Here is a 24,235-nt window from a genome sequence, read left to right as displayed (position 1 = left end):
CACAAGTGTTTTATTGATAGTGGTCCCAATTACGTGTTTAGATAGTTTGTTATAAATTTACAGTTTATAATGATTAGATCTTTATGCCTTTGGTTATTGACCTGAGAATAAATTAAGTTCTCGATTGCTGTTGACAAATACCATGACAAATTGTATATTTATAATCAACTACGAGTTAAACACTTTAATCCTTAATCTGGATATAAACCTTCCAAAAACTTAAAATAGTACTTGAATAGTTTTAAGAAATGTTTGTAAAAATCATATCTACAGTTTCTCCAAATCAAATTATTTGAAAGACAATGTGTAATAATTGTGAATATCTAATCTGAGGTTATAAGGGTCAGTTGCAAGTTGGTTGGCACAGTTCCAGAAAAGCATTATTGTGAAGAATGACAATATATTTCCACCATTTCCTGTTGTACAAGGCCAACACAGGAAGTCATGTGCATTTCAAGGTCACTTAGCCATCAACAACGTGATGCAACATTGGCTGCAGTACATTTACAGAATTTGTTTGAAAGAGAACAGGAAATTAACTTTATAATTTATAAAGGACTCTAATGGAGTTCAAAAAGAAATAAATTATTTAATGTAAAACGATATATTAGGTAAATGAGATAATGTTTAAGAAACTTATTTTAAAAATAACCATTTTAAAGGATTTTTGTAAACCAACGAAGACAATTGTAAATAATGCAATAATCATAAACATACAGTATCTATAAATCGATCTTTGTATCATGGTTTATATTGCCTACAATCAACCGAGATTTCAGTGATATACAGTTTTATCAGCACTAAGATAAAAATTGCCTTGTTTATAATGGATAAAGAAAAACATAATTTTTGGAGAATAAAAAAACAAAAGACTAAACTCATTTACTTTTCAAATTTCGTCAACTACAAAGCACTTGGAATACAAAAACAAAAGAGTAAACTCATTTGACTTTAAAATTTTGTGAACTAAAAATTTAGTGTTAGCACTTTGGGCTAACACTAAAATTATTTTTTTAATACAATGTTATTGATAATTTGTGATATTATCTCAGGACTGTATTGTTTTTCAAAGAACCTGCATGTTCCTGAAAGCCACCATATTGAAAACACTTTATTCTTCTTTGAGTAATGGTACTATTAAAAACAGGCAGTAAAAGTTATGGTTGTCATTATACCAATGGAGATGCATAAAACCCTGCTCCCCATCTTATTTCTTTACATATTGAGTAATCATCAATGTTGTCACCTTCATCTAGACCTGGGACAACTATAAATCAACTTTAATTTCCAGTTCACAGGACTGCACAATTTACAAAAATTTTGCTCATTGAAGTAAGAGTATTTATGTTAAAAGTGAACACTAATGAACTAGAGAAAAGAAACTCAAAAAAGGACTTTGTTAGTGGGCTGTGACAAATTCTATCAACATTAATGATTAGTTCCTACACAGTGACATTTACATCTTATAAGTGAAAACATTTGACGCCACTGTCCAGTGAACATCAGGATGTTACAGCCAGGTTTCAGAATATACAAGTTACAAAAATGAGTGAGAATCTAGCAATCAACCAGAGTTAACAATGAGACGAGTAGCATCATCTGGGGAGGAGCAGCTATGATAGTCTACAATGGATATTTGTGATAAAGAAGAAAGCCATCCAGATACCAGCTAATCTCCAGCCTATGGACAGTTGCTGAGATACTTTCAGATCCTCGAAAGTTCTGACTGTGATTGTACTGTTCACATTTGAAGTGGTGATGTACGCAGATAGGCAACGTCTCATGTAAAACCAAACATCCACCCATACGGCAACAGAGATGCACAACTATATAGTCTCTCATCCATCATCTGTTGCTGTATGAAGAGAAACTATCTTATATTGGGTGTAAACTATTAAACCACTTATCTCAATAGGGGCAATGTACTGAAAAATCCTTCCAGACCATCTCATAATGACACTAGAAAATAAACTTTATTTGCACAATTCATAGAGAATAACATTAGCGTCAAAGATACTATGTTCAATAATTAGAAATAAAAAACATTTTAGTTGTGTCAGTTATCTCCTTACGTTTATGTCAACAGTTCTTAAAGATAAAAATTCATCTATTGAATAAAATGGGTGTTTTAAAAGCCAGTTCTTCAGTGTTTTCTTAAGACTTTATATCAGCGGGCAGGCAGTTGAACAGCTTTGCTCCCATATAAGATGGCTTTTCTTCAAACAGCAGAATTGTGTTGAGGAAGAGTGAAGTCTGCAGCATAGCAAGTGTTATGTTGGTGTACATCACTGCCTCGGGTCAGGTTTTTCTCATGTACGTAGGTTATTACATTTAAGATATAGAGTGACACTACAGTTAGAATTGAGTGTTCAACAAAAGCAGCTCTACAACTGTCTCTAGGCTATAACCCAGCTATTATTCGTATATGCCTCTTTTGTAAGATTAGGGTTCTTTGTATATTTAATGAACTAGATATTCCCCAAACTTGAATACTATACTGAAGATGTGCCTTGAAAAGTGCATAGTAGGCAGTTTTACCATCACTTATTGTCTTAATTCCTCAGATGACGTATAGCCCGGAGCTTAGCTTCTTACAGAGACTGTCAACATAAGAAGTCCAGTTAAGATCTTTGTCAATTATAAAACCTAGATACTTTGCTACATCTACTCTTTCTATGCTAGGTAGAATTCCAACTTCAAGCTTTCGTCTCTCCATAACTAAATGTTTTGTTTTAGTTTCATTTAGTACAAGGCTGTTCTGGTGGCAGTATTGTGTAGCTACATTAAGTACAATGTATGATGAAACTTCAAGTGATTCTGATTCTTTATTACTTAATAAATCACGGTGTAATCTGCGTACATAATAGTGGTTGCAAATTCTTCCAGGTACCTGGGTATATCATTTGTAAAAAGTACAAATAAGACCGGTCCCAGAACTGAATATATTGTATGCCTCTTGAGTTGGTTAGAGGGCTAGATCTCACTGACGAAGTCAAACCATTTGTTGTCTTCCAGTCAAATAGCTGCCAAACCAATCTGTTGAAATTCCAAACGCTTCCAGTTTTGTTAGAAGTTGTTTAGGTCAAAGGCTGTTGAATGCTTTACTAAAGTCTAATATGTGTTCTATTAGACTAGTTATATCTGTTGATGTAGAACGTCCCTTGATAAAGCCATGTTGCTGGCTAGTTAGTAAATTATTTTTCAGGAGGTGTATTATAAGATGAGTCAGGGCTACTTTTGCAAAATCTTTAGAAATTGTTGTTGTTACTGATATTGGCCATTAATTAAAGTTTAAGTTGGGTTTTAAGTTTCCCCTGCTTAAAGAGGGGAATAACTTCAAATGGAAAATTTCAGTTGTCGGGAACTTTCCCTCTGAAAATGATCGGTTGATCAGGAGAGTTAGGGGTTCTGTCAGTTCATTAACACATAATTTCAGTAGCTTTGAAGATACTAGGTCGATTCTATAAGAAGAAACATTTTTTTACTTCGTATGATATAGTAGGATAAAGTGACAAGTGTGGAACATTATTCTGGATAGGTACAAGGAGGGGTGGTTTTGGATTAGCTTCAAGAGCCTTGTCAGAAGCTGTCACAAACACAGAGTTTAGATAGTCAGCAATTTGAGTAGAGGTAGTAATTTTCCCTAATCCTGGATCCACTAATTCTTCAGGTTATGTGAAATTTTTGTTTTTCTTTCCTTATTTACTACTGTCCATTATGCCTTTGACTTATTTTCTGAATTAAGAATTTTGTCAGATATTTCTTTACGCCTTAACTCTTAAGTCGTAAATCATAGGCTTTCTTTTTAGAGGCAGTGTCTTGCTTATGAGTTAACAAGTCAGTCATGTTATACGTGAACTGTGCTTGCAAAAAAACCCTTACGTAATCTTTCAGCTTCTGCATCTGTTATTTTATTTCTTCTCTTTTCTTTCACTCAGGATTATTTTTGTTGACCGCGGAATTTATTACTATTCCTAAAGTGGTACTAGAAAAGTTGTAAGCTGTGTCTGCAAATATAGCAGTAGTCAGATCTTCCCAAGACTCTTGTGTAGCCTTATTTTAATGTCATTCATGTTCCTTTTAGAGAAATGTTTTTCAGTCATCCGGGCTAATGTTTTTACTTGCTGGTGGTGTAGTGTACAAAGCTGAGCTGTATGGTCAGATATCCTCTCGTCTAAAACTTTCACTGCCATATTTACATCTTCTACATTTGTACATACGCAGTCTATTAATGATTGTGAAAAGGGTAATATGCAAGTGAATGGAAGAAGAAATCTGAACATGTTATAGCTTCTCAATATATCCTCTAGCAGCTCATTGTCCCGATTGACACTTAGAGAATCTATGTTGATGTCCCTTATAACAATTATTTGACACTTCCATGTTGGTACCACTTGTATATATTGTGACATAATTTCAAGGGATTCTTCTAAATTACCCTGGTTTCTATAAATACCTGCAATGCACTGACCTTGAAGATTAACTCTCATAAGGGCAATTTCACAAACCATGATTGCCCAGCAACAGTCAAGTGTGAGGCAATTCCAGCTCATTTGGGGTCCTTCTATTACCAACATTGCGTATAATTTTGAATATTGCTTCACTTGATACATTAAATTAGTAATTTAGGCTCTTAAAACTGTTACTAGTAAGTAATTTTCCCAAAAACATGAACTCTATAATAGAAGGATAAGAGTTTTGTGGGTATGGTAACTTAAAGTATCACTTATCACGATTGTGGTAACATTTGGTTAAAAATACTAAAAATATATATTGTTATACTTGTTTTAAAACTCACCAGAGATTTTAGTAACTCAGTAAATACGTATGATTATTTGCCTAAAAAGGTTTGGTGAAAAATATACTCCATTTGTCAGATTCTACTATAAATAATTTGCAAATATATCCAATGAAGCTAAATTCTAAAATATAAAATGAGTTAAAAAGTTGATAATTGGTGTGAATGAGAGATTGAGTTTAGTGATCATAAAATATGATGTCATCTCCTCCCCCCTCCAGAGTATGGTCAACAACTTGGAGAGTAACAGCGTAGGTTATTTATATTTAGCAAAACCGGTTATTACATAAAATGTACCTTTAATATTTTATCAGTTAAAAAGTAAAATTTCTTTCTACTTGTATAATACACTTGTTCTCAAATAGAGAGGCATTGTGAGTTTGTGACTTGTTGGAATGTGGGGAAGTGCAGTGTTGTGGACTTGCTCGTAAAGGTTTCAAGCAGGCTGGCACGGCTTGTCCGGAAGACTGTAGGGATTGAACATGCACTATAAGTCTGAACAACAATTTTTATCGGTGCTAAGTTTTAAAAACAAACAGTGATTTGATTGCAAGTGCACATTTGTTATTATATTGCTGAAATAGAGATTTAAATAGTATTTCCTGGAAGAAACCACTCAGCCCATCATCAAATATGAATACAGAGTGTTACATTTCACTGTAGTTTAAAAACGGACTCATACATGGTTAAATAAAACACGGTTTAGGAGTACGAACTGCTGTGACCAAGACAAGACTTAAAAATTCCAATCAACGGTCTCAGAACATCCACTGCCAAGAAAATTATGCTCCTGAACAAAACCATGAATGCCACAACCATCAACTTCAGTTGTTGAGACCTTAAAATTATAATAACTTGTATCCCAATATAAATCCTCAAGCATACCAATGGAAAAATAACAACCAATAGAACTCATCTCCGTCAAAATAACATGACTGCGATTACCAAAACTACTCCCGTAATTAGCCTCCGCATTGCCCAAACCATTACAAATAAAATAATTCCCTTTGCTACAACCACCACAGAACTAACAACAATTCATCTAACTGTACTGTAGGATAAGTTAATCATCTCCCCGGAGACAACTGCCACTCTATTACTTAAGAACAGGTTGCTAGAGAACTCCTCCTACACCAAATTTCAACCCCTAACAGGACTTAAACTTGAAAGTAATGATAAATCCCACAATGATAATTACCTCTGTTTTACCTGCTGAGTCCTTTCTTGATTCATCAGTGCAAAATGTGTGGGCATAAAAATTGGCAGATTAGGAAATCTATACCAATACACATTACAAGTAAAAAAGCCTCACACTCTCAAATGCAACAATATCCTGTCCCATTAGTACACAGAATGTTCTATGGTAGAAACAGAATGCATGGAACAACATTGTAATTGAACGTAGAAACAGTCAATTTATCAGTCTCATTATCAACATAATAATGAAATCAGGAGAGATATTATTATGTATGCATGAAACAAACATAAACAAATTATTCCTGACTACTAATACAACCAAGGTGTAAATAAACTGTTTTCCAAGTGAAAGAAAAATGTTTATTCTACATGGACGCTAAGTTTTGTTATAGAGACAATTTAGATATAGTCACATTCTCTAAATACTACTTTAACAGAAACAGTTTTACTTCAGAACATGTAATATGAAGCTATTTATGCATAATGTAAACAGAAGCTTGTTTCAAAATTATTTAGTAATCTTCTGCCGTATTAAAGAATTTTGTTTATAGGTTCATCTTCAAAATATTCAATCAAACACGTTCCAATTATGTCAATGTTGAGTTTAACTCCACTTCATCTTCCTCTTACTGCAGCATCTGGAATTTGACACTATCACAGAGTTTTGACAATTGTGCATATGTTGTAGTATAGGTGTTTCTGATGTCGAGAGTGGGGGGGGGTGGGGGGGGGGGGGGGTGGGGGGGGGGGGGGGTGGGGGGGGGGGGGGGTGGGGGGGGGGGGGGGTGGGGGGGGGGGGGGGTGGGGGGGGGAAAAAAAATACCCAAATAATAAAACATGTTATTCCAATTTTGATCATTGTTGTTTAAAGATTAACTGTGCAATAATATTCAGCCTAGTTTATGTGGTATAAAATTATTGATGTAGCATAATTATGGAGTTTTAATTTGCAACCATTTAGAAGGAAAGAAATTATATATTGCATTAGTTTTAGTGGAATGATATTGATTAAGCTACATTCTTTGTTGTAATTGGCTGAGTGTTTGTTGAGTATATGCATATGAGGAACACCAAGTTGAATTATGGTGCATATCATTCCCTGGGATTTGGCAGTGAGAAGTGAATTATTTTAAATTGATCTTATGGGTAACCATGATGGCAACAAGATAATTTCAGAATTAATTTGTAAATAAACTCGGTATACTCATTTTTAATATTTAGCGTATTAACACATGTAACCTTATTATATTACCAGTACATCAAACATCATTTTTTGTGACTGGGTGTGTAGACTTTTATTATTTAATTACTGATAATAACCCAGTTTATGAACATGAAACTTTAATTTCTACATAGACAAGAACGGGTAATAAAACCAGTGCTGCATGTCTGATCACGGAATTTGACTGAGCGTCGTTAAAGCCTATCATATCACTCAAGTATGCTGAAACAATTTCACTTTTGTTTGCTATGGGATGGAAATATTTCTTTACCACATAATAATCTTTTGTTCTGTATGTCAATAATGAAATAAGCAATAGACTTAAAATTTGCATTAAACCACAGTGAAACCTGTTATGTGACACATGGTGTGCCTTGTTAATAATAAAATAAGTGTAAAATAGTTTATTAACGCGCGTAATGCTTTATGTATAATTTTGGAACAATGAAATGTTTAAAAGTTATGGATATACTAGTAAATATGCTTTTATTAATTTACCTGTATTCATATCATAACAGAGTCAGAATCATTTACTAGATAAATGTCTTGTTATCACCTGAATAAATACGTGTTTTTCACATATTCACAGTTCAAACTAGACACAAAATTTAGTTATTTTTTAAATGCGACCAGTTTCTTTTTTAGAGGAAGGGGGGGCTTTCTGTCCTTACATGGCTCTCAATTTTGTACGAAGATCTTATCAGGAAGAATACTGTGGAGAATGATTACAATCTGAGGTGAACATTCTCTGACAAAAGGTGCCTCTGCAGACCAGTGTATTATAGAGACATCAGCATTAGTATGATTAGTTCTTGTATGCCAGCAGTTCTTCCATCCACCATATGTACTCATATAACAATGTGTAATTGTGTAAATGGTCTTGCTTGTTGTCAGATATCTTCTCCATGGAGTCATTTGTACATTAATTTGACTTGAGTAATTGCTCACATGTACTGTACACAACACTGTGATAAAGATTACTAATAGTCACTTGATAAAACATCCAAAGATATGTGCTGCCTAGTTAATTAAAGCTGCACAGTTTCTTATTGAGGGTGGCTTAGATAAATAAAAGAACTCTACTGACTGAAGGGGAAGAAAGTAAAGGATTTATTATTTTCTATCCATTTTGTTATCTATTAGTTTCCATTTTATTGAAATGGTTTACATTTAATAATTTAATTTATATACTAATCTTCGGGAATGTCTTTTTTTTCTTTTAGAGCAGAGATTAGTTTGTTATCTTTGAGAAATCTATTACTTTATTCCCATTTTGCAAATTACTAAAATACGGTGTGCCAGCAATTATAATTGTAATTCATTTCCATAATGGAGCAAACAAGAAAGAAAAGTGTAGATAAAGCCTAAAATTTCATCGGTGCTGTTTCAGGGGTAAGAGAATTTTAGAATGTTAATAGTTTTTACAAACAAGAGCTAGCAAAGCCAAGATCATGTAAATCTTTCTCTTTCTACACACACTCGTGTATAAATAAAATTTTACTTTTAGGATTTTAAAGTTTAGGCTCTTTTTTAATTTTAATTTGTAGCCTACATTGATTGCAATAGATATTTTTTGGTAGAAATCGATTTAAAATGTATTAATAACAATGTAATTAGTTAAATATATACAATATAAGTGAATTAGTTACTACAGCTGATTCAACTTTTGTGCCAACATATTATACATTGTGTTTGTTTAACTAATACAAGTTAATCAAAAAAGTTAACTTATATAACTTATAAGCTGAACAATAATTTAAATTTTTCATCATTAATTGTTATTAATCATATGCGATTTAAATTGTTGGTATTCTACATTTTGCTGACACAAAAATATAGTAAAACTTTAATAAATAAAAAAAATTTTGAATAGATTCATAGCATATAACAAACAGAGAGGACAGGTGATGCTCATATGTAGATAACAACTTCCCTTTCACCTGCTGATTAGATCAATGGAAATGTGTGTCATGTCACTAATAGTCTTTCAAGAACTTAAAAGTACACAGACAAAGATATAAATATTATTAATAAAGTTTCTAATAAAGTGATACTGATTTTTTTTTAGATGCCATCTTGCAAGGATGTGTTTAGAAGTTAGATAATATAGCTAACATTTCCAATAATCTTGCATCCTCTTTGATTTGTTCTTGAACATCAGTAGGATTGGTCCCAGTCAAGGAAATCTAGTTATAAAATTATTCGGAAAATATGTGCAACTTAAGATATAATTAATTTTGACAACTATCAATTCATTACTTTACAAGACTGAAGGACAACAAACTGCTTTGTAAGCAGAGTTAATGAACTGTCGTGATTGATAGTTAGAAACATGTCAGCAAGTCATTGACCTTCATCTGAGAGACAGAGGACTAGTGTTGTTGTATTCTGTTCACCTCTGTTAACACAACAGGAAAGGCTTCCCTCAATAGATAACTTTCGTTGTAGTACACAGTAAATGTATCTAAAAACTTGAAACTTACTATGGAAATCATTTAACTATAGATTACTGACTTTCCTATTTCAGTAAGGAATTATCACAAGTTGTAGTAAGTCATTGCATTAACAAGAAGTATTATAAGGTGTGTTATCTTGTAATGGTGAATCATTGTTTCTAAGTTTGCAGTGTGGGATAAATTCAGTTGAGTTGTTCATCAAGTCAAGAAGTTCATAAGTTGTGAAGAAATAACTGTTGTGTATAAAAGGTTACAAAGTAGCGTATGACTGAAAGTTTTCAATCACAAACTCAGATCTGGTCTTTGATGTATATGAAGCTAAACTATCAGGCCTTATCTGACAGACTGCTTATGTAATGTGTTTATAAGCTGTCGGCTCTAATATCCAATCTCTTGTATGGATAACTGCCTTTTAAAATAGCTATTTATCTGTATCACTTGGTATATACTGTTTCTTTGTCTCATTTACTGTTCTTTTAACTCCTTTAGAATCAGTCTCAATTTATCGTATTGATATATTTTACTTTAATCTTTTTTTCATCTTTTTGCATGAAAAATACTAAGTATTACATGTTAAAGTTATTAATATAGAATGGGACTCATTAGTATTCAGTTTGATTGTTTGCAATAATATCACAAATTATTTACAACAGAGCATTTATAGATGGAAATAAATGTTGTTATATCACTCAGATTCATTGTATCTGTCAGTTTACTCAACATGTTCATTGTAGCGAAAACGCCTATTAGTGGACCAGATGCGGCTAAAACTACTCTCTATTTGTAATAAAATCTTAATCATGGAAATAGGCTGTCACATTTCTCACAGTGCTATAGTATATTTGCATGTGGTCTTCTGATTTGAAGGTGGAAGTGGTGCAGTAATTATGCCTTTAGTCTGTTCCAAGAACTCAAAATAGTGATCAGAGGGCTGGATATTGTGAATACAAAATCTTATACCAGTTTCTGACTTGGATGTATATCAAGCCACAATAGTTTTTTAAACGTAGAGGATGTGGTTATAGTAATTTTGTCTATTGCCTGTTCCAGAACACAAGATAGTAATCGTAGGGCTGGATAATGCAGGCAAGACAACAATCCTGTACCAATTCCTGATGAATGAAGTGGTGACTACATCACCCACAATAGGTTCAAACGTGGAGGAAGTAGTGTGGAAGAACATCCACTTTATCATGTGGGATCTTGGAGGCCAGCAAAGCCTACGGGCTGCCTGGAGCACATACTACTCTAAACACTGAGGTTTAGCACACTCTCTATATTTAATTATTATCAACCGACTGAGTCTGACAGTCTTGACCATATACTATATCTGTTACATTTTTTTTATGCTAAAATGCATGCTAGCCTTCTTTTTCTTGCAAATCTTTCTATTTAGAGCATTACAACTATAGTATTCGCTATAATACATTTTATTTTCTTTTTTCGTCAATAATACTTAAATAAATATGTTGACATTCTGTACAAAAATATATGCTGCATGAGATATAAGTACTAAAAAATGGCTAAGGTCTCAAACTTCTACAGGTTTTCTTCACCAACCTACAGTAATCAAATGATATCTAACTGATACCCAGAAAGTTGAAATTCGATACTTATAAATACCTCATGACTTAAAATAGAAAAACTAAAGCATTTTCATAAAGCTCAAATATCTGTTAAAATAGGATCAACAACCCATAGGGGTTTAAAAAGGCTTTTAACAGCTAGAACAATCTTGTTTGTATTTTGTAACTCCCAGTGGTCTAGAACAATGGAATTTTAAATACATGTTGCTCAAACTTTCAACAAAGTACAAATTTTTCATGAAAACTAACTACCAATATGGGCTGAAATGTTTTGTTTTTCCATTGTCCTTAAAAGGAGAAATTTTGCACACATGTATAATGTACTGAACAGACTACCGGTACCAGAAATATATAAGATTGAAAGTAGAAAGTAGTCACTATTTCACCAAAATATACTTTACAGACCAAAGTATGTACCGGGTGTCCCACGAAGAGGTTTAAACATTTGATTTTATATTACTTGCCCATTTATGCACTGAATATTTTAAAATTCTGCACAAATCATAAAAATATTCTGTGAAAATTTCAGCTCTGTAGCAGTTGTTGAAACAAAATGGTAGCATTGAGCCTGCTGACTACGACTATCGTCAGGAACATTGGTGTGGCCATTTTTAAAGTCAATACACTACTGCCTTACTTTGCTTTCAATCATTATTCCATTTCCATAAACTTATTAACACAATTGGGAATAGATTTCCAATTGGTTTGTGGCTTTTTGCCAACAAAAACCTTATCACTGAATGCACTTCACAAATGGCAGGATTTTTCAATTGCAGCACACATTTTAATTATACACAATGAGAAAATGTAAAAGAGATACAAATTGCATGCTACTACAGCTCGTTGCGTGCTAAACGCCAGAGTGTTTTGACACCAAGATGGCGACTGTAGCCCCACCCACTGCCGCACCATTCAAAAAAAGTCTGTTATTTTCTGGATAGCCCTTGTGAATATGTTCTTGATTGGGACAGCAATACAAATACAAAAATGCCCCGAAAATAGACAATTAGTAGATTAGCATGACAAAAGTAGCCGCTTTTTTGACTAAAATATACTTTTTTTCAGACCAGCTTATGTATATATTTTCTTGATCATGTCAACAAGGCAAACTCAACTAAAGCATATAAAATATAACTAATTCGACCATAAATCCTTCATGTGCCGAACCTGAAATAAAACTCAATGGTAATTTTGTTTTAACTTTTGAACTTCTTATAATAACATTCGAGTAATATATACATCAAATCTTTATTTCAGATTTAAAATTATCATAAGACTCCATTGTATTACATTAATAAGTGCTTTTGCTAATATCACAATTAAAGTGTTTAAGCCATTTGGAAATTTTGGCAGCTTTTCATTCAAACATAATAGGATAAAGAAAAATCTATTTTGCTGGTGTTTGCCAACAAATTATAATTTAATATGGTGTGGTTTTGGTTTGTGGTAGTTGTTGTAGACTCAATAGATTGTGACAGACCATCTATAACGCAGCAGAGCTGTTCCACACGTTGAAAAATTAAATACTAATTAAAGATGCACTTTTTGTTGGCCAACAAAGCTTAGATTTAATATGGTGTGGTTTCAGTTTGTGATAGTTGTGGACCCAATAGACAGTGATAGACCCGTCGGTGACACAGCACAAACTGTATCAAACATTTAAAAGTTAAAAGCTAATTAAAGATGTTACATTTTAAAAAGTTAAAAGCTAATTAAAGATGTTCTTTGTCTTAGCCAAGAAGCTAATATTTAATATGATGTGGTTTCAGTTTGTGATAGTTGTGATAGACTCGACAGACCGTGAGAGACTATCGGTGACACGGCAGGAGCTGTACCGCATGTTGAACCATGAAGAGCTAAGTAAGGCTGCTCTCTTGGTGTTTGCCAACAAGCAAGACGTTAAGGGAGCAATGACAGCAGCTGAGATAAGCAGACAACTTGATCTCACCGCCATCAAGAAACACCAGTGGCATATCCAGTCATGTTGTGCTCTCTCTGGAGAAGGGTTTGTATCAATATTTGTGTTTATATTCTGAACCACTTTTATAGTCATATAAAAGTTCCACTTTTATAGTGGAAGGATGTCTCATTTTAAAGTTTTCATTAATCACTTAACCCTTTGCGATCGGTCATCGACTATAGGTCGAACCGCGGCAGTTTCGCTGAACGCTCGCATGTCGACAATAGGTCGACCGGATAATGTCACTGCTTGTTTGGCCATTTCTAACCTATTGCTGTTCGGTATTTGAGTTATTCAGTACTTTGGACTTCTATTTCGGTTATGTGAATGCTACGTCGATCTTTATTCACGATATAGGAGGCATTGGAAGTGAAAATAGAAGACAACTGACGTCTGCACTTGCGTCGTGTTTACAAATATGGCTGGTCCAAGTACAAGTTTTTATTGACGATGACGAAATATTAGATGATTGTAATAGTATTTTCGGTGAAATTAGTATCCAAAATGAACAAAAGATTATTGAAGAAGACCGTGATAGTGATTGTGAGTTGAATCATAGTGAAAATTCTTCTGAAAAACATTGTGGTAAATGACGGTAACCTAGACGACGAAAGTGATGTGTTTTGATTGGAAACTTTAGGTAATGATGGGGAAGAATTTGATCAATTCGTGGATAATGTGATAGAAGTAGGACAAGGAGATGCAAATAATAGAGGTAGGCCTAGGCTACAAACTAGTAGACTAAGAGGAAGAGCTAGACATGTTACCCAAAGTAGGCCTAGGGCTTGACCAAGGCAAAATTATAATATATATATATATAAATGTATTATATATATTATATTATATTATATAATGAATAACATGTATCTTGATGAGATCCTAGTGCCTTTTCACCTGTATTCATGTAATTTTGATTTATTACATATGTATAAAAAAAATAAAAAATTATGTTTTTTATATTTTTATACTTCTTTTTTATATTTTTTAAATGTTACTTAAAGTTTAAAAAAAATACTATAAAATAATGTAAATATTCTTTTTAGGTTATTTACATTGATATATAAAGAGAAAAAAATAAAAAAGTTGCAGAAAAATGGGTTTAAAAATTGCATTTGTGTATTGTCAAAGAACTGTAAACTAACAAAAATTAAATACGACCTAAGGACAGTCGAAGCAATTTTTATCGAGACCTCAAAGGGTTAATGTTTCACATGACAGTCTTGGTTGGCAAAATTCGCCACTTTGCGGTGATTTCACATCTCTGTGTAGTCGGTATTCCTATGTGATCTATCAGCTGCATCCGGAAACTATTTCAACATTTGTGTATTTTATATCTAGTTTGTCTCTCTAGATCAAGATCTAATTATTGTTTCTGTTTGTCACTACTTAACTTTATTTTTCTGTATTATACTTAAGGCAATTGTAGACAATAGGTTTTATTTAGGAAAAATTATTAGGTTTTGTTTTAACTATTTCCTATATATTTTTAGTAGCTGAATCTGAATATCAGGTTTATGTTGAAGTAGCTATCATTATAAACTGGCCTAAGTTTGTTGTTACAAATATCATGTTCGTTTTCAGACCAAAAGTTAGTCCTTTATTAAAATTTTTGTTTATGTTCAGAATAATACAGGGAGCGGCAAAATGATCTGACGGTTTTATAATGTAAACAACTCAAACGTTTAAAGTGGTACAAAGTGTTTTTATTTGCAGATTTCAGATTGGTATTTATGAACATTTATAAAAATAACCAAAAAAGGGCGAGTTGATCTGTTTAAGATTTGAATATAACGTCTTTAAAATGATGTCCGTCTTTGGCGATGCACTCTTCCAATCTTGCACTGATATTTTCAAACACTTTCCCTAACATTTCAGGAGAGAGGTTGGCTATTTCTTGGCGTATGGTTTCCTTCAGTTCATCCAATGTGCGGGGTTTGTTTGTGTATACTCTAGATTTCAGCAGTCCCCACAAGAAGAAGTCACAGATGCTGAGATCCGGGGAGCGAGGTGGCCACGCAATGTCCCCGGAAACGAGACATGACTCGGCCACAGAACTTGCTTCTTAAGAAGTTTATTACCACATTGGCTGTGTGGGCAGTTTCCCCATCCTGCTGGAACCAAATTCTGTGGCGGTTGAAGCGATTTATGAGTATTTCCGGGATCAGGAAGTTTTTCAACATAGTCAGGTATCGTTGTGAATTGAACGGTTACAGTTAGACCGTTGTCTTCAAAAAAGTATGGGCCCTATAACACAATTTTTTGGTTTACGCCACACCACACAATGACCTTGGGACTGTGAAGAGGTCGTTCATGCAGTTCTTCTGGATTGTTTTCTGACCAATATCGGAAAATTCTGTTTATTAACATAACCATTCAAATGAAAATGAGCTTCGTCGCTCATAATGAGAATTTTTTTCATCTGTAAGCAAATCAATCATTTGCTCTGAAAATTCAATACGTTTTGCATAATCACTGGGCTTCAAATGTTGCACGATAGCCATTTTTGTATGGATGAAAGTGCAGGTCGTACCTTAATATTCTTCTTACCGAGCGGTCAGACATCTGCAGAGCTGCAGCTTGTTTACGTGCAGGCCGCCGAGGACTGGCTTCCACAGCTCCTCTCACTCTCTCGACGTTCTCTGGCGTCCGGGCTGACCTTGGAAGGCCTGTTGATTTTCGTTTTAAAGCTGAACCGGTAGCTCTAAAGTTACCCACCCACAGCAAAATGGTGTTTCGAGTTGACACTTTCCCTCTTGGAGCCACATTAAAACGTCTATGGAACTGCCGCTGAACAGCAACAACACTATCGCCACTTTTAAAAAATGCTTCCACAACGAACGCACGGTGCTCAGCCGTCTACCGCTCCATGGCTACTAAAAATGTCCGCACGTAGGCTCTGCCACGCCCCTATCCCCCACCACCCCCACAACTTCACTCGCTTGACAGCGCAGCAGCGAAAACCGTCAGATCATTTTTGCCGCTCCCTGTATATACATCTGCATTAGTTTTTATGAAAACTGAACACAATTTTGACTAAATTGAAGGGCAATAACTTAAGTCTATGTTTACTAATACCTTAACTTTTATTATAAAAAGTAAGATATTTTTATTAAGTAAATTTAATTTTTTTACTATAGATATTATAAAAAAACATTAAATAAGTAACGTTGCCATGAGTAGAGGAGACCTTGGCTATCTAGCTATTTTTCTTATGTCAAAAACCAAAATTCAGAAAAATATCAGGGAAACTCACATTAAACGGCTTGTGGACAAAGTTTGTAGAACAAAAGAGGAAGGATTAAAGGAAATAAATATAATGTGTAGGATCACATTGATTAATGGTTTGAATTTAATGCAATTAAGTGTGATATATCACTAAAATTCAGTTTGTATTGATATATTTCTTTACTAGTCATAGATAATATATATTTGGACTTTTTGGACGATATGAGGTGCAGTACTGATCAACATATTTATTTGTCGTGTTGTAGATTGTACCAAGGAACTTGAGTGGATATGCAGTCGGTTTAAAAAAAGAAGTGACCCTCAGCAGACTTTGGTTAAGATGTGACTTGTCAAGTGAAGTGTAAGAAACTGTTGTTTGGCTGTGAGACATCACAACGTATCTCAAGTGTACAGTTCCCTTTTTCATTTTGATCAAACTGTAAATTTATATATAGTTAATTTTAGTTTACCGAATTTTTAAGAACTTTTATATTTAGGATTTAGTTTTAAGTAAAATTAGGAATAAAGGGACGTGTTTAATATTTTTTGTGGACATGAAATTTACTTTGTAACTAATTATATCGGAATTCAATCCAATTGTGCATTTAAATGATTACTTATAATAAAAATAATATCGTACTACTGACTTGTTATTGTTATATTAATTGCTGAATCTCTTTTAAATTGAAAACGTAATGTTATTTATTTAGGAAATAGTATAAATTATCACGATCACTGTACAAATAATTAAAAGACCATTTTTATTGTATTTCTTCAAATTCTGTTGTGAAATTAAGTAAAATTATTTTACAATTTCATCTTTTATGTATAGTACAATGATATTTACCTGACCATTCCTGATTATTTATAAGTAAACATAAATTTGAACAGTTTTTGTGTTTTTGAGATCATCCATAATGTACATGTTTCCGGTGAGTTTATTCCGAATAGTTATAAACTGTAGTACATCTTAGTAAAATAACTAAAATCAAAGTTATTTTTTATAACAGATTAGAGCCAAGTGCATCTCTTACAAAGGAACTCTCAATCCTGTACGTATATTGAATATTCAATACCAATGTACAATAATCTTATCAGATTAAAATCCCTTACGGAGTAAATCATATAAAGTTATGAAGTGTTATAATATTTAGGTTTTTAACTCTTGAGTAGTTAAATTTAAATATATTTTATACAAATTACAATAGATAATAATCCTAATCAAGAAATACATATTAAATGTGTAATTTGCAAATTTTAAGTCATTATAAAAAACAATAACAATTGTGTCTATATTTCAGATTTTTATTTGGAGTCTTGTGTATTTCTGACTGACACTCTTCTGCACTGTTTAAATCTGAATCGAATTGCAGTTTCACTTCAAATTTTTATTTTATCACTGTTCAGTGTTTTATTATGACAAACATAGATTTTGGCAAATGATGTGAAACAAAACTCTTTGTGGAAGTAGTATGGAGTAGGCACTATGTCAGGGACTTTAATTTTTTAGATGTGAAAGTTAAAACATCAATGCCTAGTTTAGAATGTTATAGAATTGAGTGAAGCTTTTTTATATAATGTAGATCTTTGATTAAATACTTGTATGAGTGTGTGACTCTGTAGAGTTTCAGAGGATTATGAGTTAATAAAAATAGATATTAAATAATATGACACTTAATTAAATTAATGGAGAACATATTACATGGAAAAAGGAAGAGAGAAAGCAGAAGAAGAATATATACGAGGTCTCTCCAGAAAGTAACAGTTTTTTTTAATTAACAAAAGTGAAGGAAAATACATACATTTGAAAGTTAAATTTTTAGGTATTGTTCAAGTCAAGATACTAAAATTGTGAGACATAAGTTTTTCGTTTCAAACATTGAAATGATTCTTGTTAACAATGTTGTGAAGTTTGGTGTTACTAAGTACTGCTTTATGGGACAGGCCTTCATCGCTGGAAAAAGTAGATAGTCTTTATGACACAACTGAGAAGTTCATTACCATGTTTTATTGTAGTCTTCAAGGAAATTTTAGCCCTGTCATCTTCTTGTCTTCTGTAAGGATTTTTGGAACTTACCTGGTACACAATTTGTGTTAGCCAAGCTTCACCACAACAATTTCATGACAAAAAAAATGTTTTGAAATCCAATGATCGGAAACAACTCTTCAGTAACCAGGTTCATTTGTGATCCCCATTCATGAAACATTTGTGGGGCCATTTTATTTATACACCACTGCCTCACTTTACTTCCATTAATTATGCCATTCACATAAACGCCACAAAGTTGGTGATGTTGGGGGGGGGGGGGGTGGGGGGGGGGGGGGGTGGGGGGGGGGGGGGGTGGGGGGGGGGGGGGGTGGGGGGGGGGGGGGGTGGGGGGGGGGGGGGGTGGGGAACGTGGGTTTTAAAGAAAAAAAATAACTTAAAAATTATTTTTGATTATTAAAAGCTTCTTTTTAATTTGTTTTTGAAAGTTAAATGAATTTTTCCATCACAAAATATTAAGATGTTTAGATAATTTAAAAAAAAATTAAGTCACTTTACACAGTAATTTTTATAATTGTTTTCAAAACTTCAATACTTTAAAAAGTCATTTAAAACAATGCAAAATCATGTGTAATATAATACTTATTACTAAAACAAAACTCAAAACATAAACATAACCTTGTTCAGGCAATTTTCTAACAAACTCTAAAACACTGTCTTCATGGACACTCGGAAGTGAGACTTTTTTTAATTAATTTTAATATCTAAATATAACTTAGAAACATTTTAAATTAATAAAAACGCACAATTATATAACCTAAAAAACGCTCCATTACTCGTCACGACACCGTGATCGCGATCCAACTGAGAAAGTGAGTTTTAGTTAGTTGTTGAGTTCTTTACAAACAATTTAATATTCTATTTGTTTAAAAATATTGTTTTTGATTTTTAGTGATTTTTTCCGGTAAAATTGGATGTTGTCATTCAAAGGGTTAAAAAAGTACACTATAGATATAAATTTAAATAGATTAGAACATTTCAGCTGTTGCCAAAAAGTTATTGTACGTTTAATTTTATTCTTTACTTGTATACACTATTTTTATATCCTTTTTGAGAACTTCATTATGAATATGAAATATGAAAGGATTATACAAAATAATTTTCTTTTATTCTCATAAGAAGCGTCTGCGCATTTATTTTTTCCATACAATATATAAACAGTAATTATCAGAATATGCAAACCAGTCTATAATTATGTTAGTTTATTAGGGTTACAGGTGAAGTCAATGTCTGATTTAACTTGTTAGTACTTACCAGCTTTTAAGTTTTTAATGTCACCTTGAATATAAAAACAAATGGCTACCAGAAAATATTTACTTCTACATGAAATACTGGTAATAAATAATCTTAAAACATACACTAAACCAAATTTATCATATAAACATCCTTACCTTCGTTTCCAAAGAGACTCCAGATTTTTGAGAACAAGAGCCCCATTATATGAATTTTCTATGATCCAGACCAAATTGTATACCATTGGCAAAATCCAATCCTGGAAATAATTAAGTCAATATAATTATGACAATTGTAAAAAAGTATACAGAATTTCAACTGTATTATTAAAGAGACATTTGGGTACATGGTAATTACTGGTGTTAAAGTTTATGCTTATTAACGTTGAAAATAAACAAAAAGTTGCGTTGTATTATCAACTATATGTATAATTTGTGTAATTTATAGCCTATAATGGTAAAACCAGTCCAATTTTACCTTTGGAATATACACCATTAATTATCGTATTCTGACAAATTAATATATGAGACGTTCTTTTATTATACTGTATGTGGATTACCTTAGTCTAGTAAATACAATTATTTCACGGATTTTAAATACTGCTTAAATTCTCCAAACAAAATGTATTACTTAACATTTAACCTATTACATGCCGGTACTTGTCATATACAAAGAAAATTATCCAGAGTATTTATCTCCTACATAAATTAGAAACTGTGTGAGTGTTAAAATATAAATATCCGCTTATTACACTTTCTTCCATCCCCATATGAGGTATGGAATTACTTTATGGGGTAATAGTTGCAATACAAACACTGCTTTTAAATTGAAAAAGAAGGCTTTAAGAGCAATTAAGAATATCTCTGATAGAGATTTATTTTTACCTATTAAAAAAAGCAATGATTCTTCCAAACTTGTACATATTTTGTAATTTAATTAATGTTAAAGAGTCACTAAATGACTCTTTTAGTGTCAACACCAAACTACAAAAATAGTGCAATAGATGAGGTGCATTGTCTCATCAGGTGCACATTTGAGCACACTACGATCCCAAAGCACAGTGGAGCAACCGAGTCTCCTACACATAAAGCAGATATGGGTGGGAAGGGTTGATTTGATGTGATTGTTATTAATTTATATCCAAGAAGGCCCTTATAATTTCTTACAAGGAATAACTATATGCTGGAATTAATAACAATAAGGTTAGAAAAAACCAAAAATAGTCATATTTTTACAAAAATAAAACTCTTTAATTAGTTGCCAAAAGAAACATGTATGTCTCCATAGCTAGATTCAAAAGAATAACAGAAAAAAGGCTTAAGAATATTTTTTTTTATTCTGTGGAAGAATTTTTGGCCTGTGATATTAGTACTTTAAGTTACTAGGTTGTTGATGTAAAAATTGTCTTGATAGTACAACTCCTTCTTACATGCAGCATCTGAAATCTTATGCTGTTGCAGACTTCACTCCTGAAATCTGTAGTCATGTTCATCTGAAGGGATCCAAAAATAGTCGGCGACAAAGAATGAAGAAGGTCAAAACAAACCCCTCCCTCTACATTGTTTCGAATTCAGAGACACCAAACTACAAAAATAGTGCAATAGATGAGGTGCATTGTCTCATCAGGTGCACATTTGAGCACACTACGATCCCAAAGCACAGTGGAGCAACCGAGTCTCCTACACATAAAGCAGATATGGGTGGGAAGGGTTGATTTGATGTGATTGTTATTAAATTTGCAATGAATATATCTTATAAAGAATAGTTTGTAGCAATATATTCTAATAATACAGACCTTTAAAATAATATGTTAATTTTGATTGACCTAAGCTTGCATTTAAGATTTCTATGACACTCTCCACGTCCCTCACCCCAACGCCATATGATGGATATTGCGTAAAAAGTAAATAAGATAAAAGTATAACATTGGAAGAAGTATGTACATTTTATTTGCTATGGTTTAAAAAATATTAAAGATTTTCCAGACATGTTACACATTCTGTTTATAAGAAATGTTACAGGGAGGCACTTGCTCAAGTTTGGAAGTATATTAGGTAGTTTTATGAAATTTTACCATGATACAATGTCTGCTATTTGAAAGAGTGGATATGGTAGCATCTTAGTCTGTTCCACATTGAGTAGCCAGTATTTGATCCATGTTTAACTGACTATCTAACATGTCAACAGTTTTTACTTTCAAATGTTAAACATGTAAAATTTAAGTATCAGAAGTTAAGTTTAAAAAAATTGATAAAAAATCAAATTTTTTCCAATTTAAGATTTAAGGCCTACATGAATTGGATACATATACATAAATTACTTAATTTCAAATAATTTAACTTAAATTAACACTAAAAGCATTTAAGAAATGTCTTTGTCTTTGATGCAAAGATTTTACTCCTGGCTTTTATGATTATCTTACTTGAAACATTTGTTAATATACCAGTCAATGATTTCTAGTAATTTTCTTATTATTCACATTATTCATACACACATAACCGTTATAGATATTAGTTGATAACTTTTTAACATTTATAGTTCTTGTAAGTTTAATAACTGTTGCATTACGTTATTATCCAGTAAATATTAAAATTGTCTACAGGTTAGATTTTAAGTATCCTTATCTGAATAACATTGAAGATCCCATTATTTTTATTAATTATTAGTCCTCTTAAGATTTGCCAACACTATAAATTATTGTAAGTTGCATGTTTGTTTATATTCACTGCTATTATACTGAATACTCTACCAAGGTTTATCTAAATAATGTTTTGTTCTGTATCAATAAGTAGTATGAATTTATATTAGTACACTTTTTATGGCTGCAGTCACCATCGCAATTGAATCATGGCTACCAACACAATCAGATGATGGTTATCGGTTTTAAATATCAATATGACATTTGACCTATGGATATTCATAATTAGTCACTGCCAGCTTTCTTTATTTAGACTAGTGATGTCATTACCAGCTGTTTTTATTTTGTTTATATAGGAGAAGGTTAGTGACAACAACAAGAACAATAATGGCAATGGATAAGCAAATTTTAATATTGGCTCAAAATGTTTTTATAAACAAAGAAATCTTTAAAACTGGTCTCAGAAGTGAGTGCATTGCTTGCAGAATATATGCATCGACGAGAAATAATGATTATTGGTGGTGATCCATTCAAGCATTTTTTAAATGTTATCAAACATTTCTACCCTGTGAAGTAACAGTTAGTACTACCTGGCTCAAGAGTAGTTTATATAGATTTTAGTTATTTTATAAATAAAAAAAATGTACTTCTTTTACATAATTAAATAATATAGCTTCTCTACATTAACATTTTTAAAGCATACAACTTAATCCAATTCGACAAAATTGTTCAAAATTTATTCAAAGTAGAAAAGTGTTTAGAAATAAATTCAAAATTAAAATCATATGTTTTGTTATTGACTAATGGAGTGATGTACGCATCTCCTTTGTTTCATAAGCAGTTACGTTTATCCTTAAAAATAAACAAGGCAAGTAAATGTTATTGTTTTGTAGTAATTATAATTATATATTAATTTGTAAACTATATTAATATTTATACATTAATTTCTAAAATTGAAAACAAGCCAAACCACATTGTTTATGAAATATCTATTATGTTATTTGGTCAGAAATTTTGCTTTCAGTCCTTTGGATGGTCATGAATATCGATGATTCCATAGGTATCATTTTATAATCATCATCCGATTGTGATGGTGGCTGCTTATTATACTGCAGCCTAAATCATTCATATTTCTGATTATTTAAACTACCGAACAATAAACAACCTAAACGTTTTTTTTTGGGAAAAATAAATAACCTAATTGAAGGGTTGAGTGGAAGAAGGGGGGTAAGTAACATTTATTTTCGAAATTGAGTTTAGATGTATGGATGAAGGGAGTAAGTGATCCCTGTATTTTGGTACACTGGGCCCATTGTCCTAACTGCCTAACAGCGAGATATTATTTTGAATTAGGGGTAAGGTGCAGAAACAGTGAAACTCAAAGTTTGTGGATGAAGGAGGTAAGTGCTTCAACATGCCCCCTTTTTCCACTTAAAATTGCACTATACCCCCTTCATCCACCTTACTCTTTGCGCACTTTGCCCCGTTTTTTTCCATTACTCTATCCGCACATACCCTTTTAATCCAGTACTCTATATGTACATGCCTTCCTTTATCCACTAAGAACCAGATATTATTGTTTGGTTTGCATCATCGTGGTTGAGGTTAGATGTGAATGAAAACACCAATTTTTGTAAAGCAGTGAAGTAATTTAGTCTGAAATGTCATGCTGAAATGTCAGGATTACTTATTATTACTAAAGAGACAGAAAAACTGACTTTTGCACTGGACAGAAGATGTTGCGAATCGGGGGCAGTGAATGACAGTGGCAAGCTCCTTGCTCACCTTATTCGAACTATATACAACCTTAATTATATTGTGACCACTTAAATTATATGGTCGGATTCTTGCACCAGGACAAAATAAAAACGTC

At 32.6% G+C, this 24,235-nt stretch overlaps 1 protein-coding gene across 1 annotated transcript; it reads left to right on the top strand.

Annotated features, from left to right (window-relative positions):
• Positions 1-10,696: 10,696 nt before the first annotated feature.
• LOC124359948 (ADP-ribosylation factor-like protein 5A) lies at positions 10,697-17,083 on the top strand. Its single transcript, XM_046813140.1, is given in 5 exon segments — positions 10,697-10,920; positions 10,922-10,933; positions 13,029-13,264; positions 16,711-16,723; positions 16,725-17,083. Coding segments are annotated over 5 exon segments (459 nt in total). The 5' UTR covers positions 10,697-10,788; the 3' UTR covers positions 16,791-17,083.
• The last annotated feature ends 7,152 nt before the right edge of the window (positions 17,084-24,235 follow it).

Source organism: Homalodisca vitripennis, chromosome 4 (genome assembly GCF_021130785.1).
Source record: "Homalodisca vitripennis isolate AUS2020 chromosome 4, UT_GWSS_2.1, whole genome shotgun sequence".
NCBI classification, from domain to species: domain Eukaryota; kingdom Metazoa; phylum Arthropoda; class Insecta; order Hemiptera; family Cicadellidae; genus Homalodisca; species Homalodisca vitripennis.
Note: the sequence above shows the minus strand (reverse complement) of the source record. Positions and strands in the feature narration are given on the sequence as shown.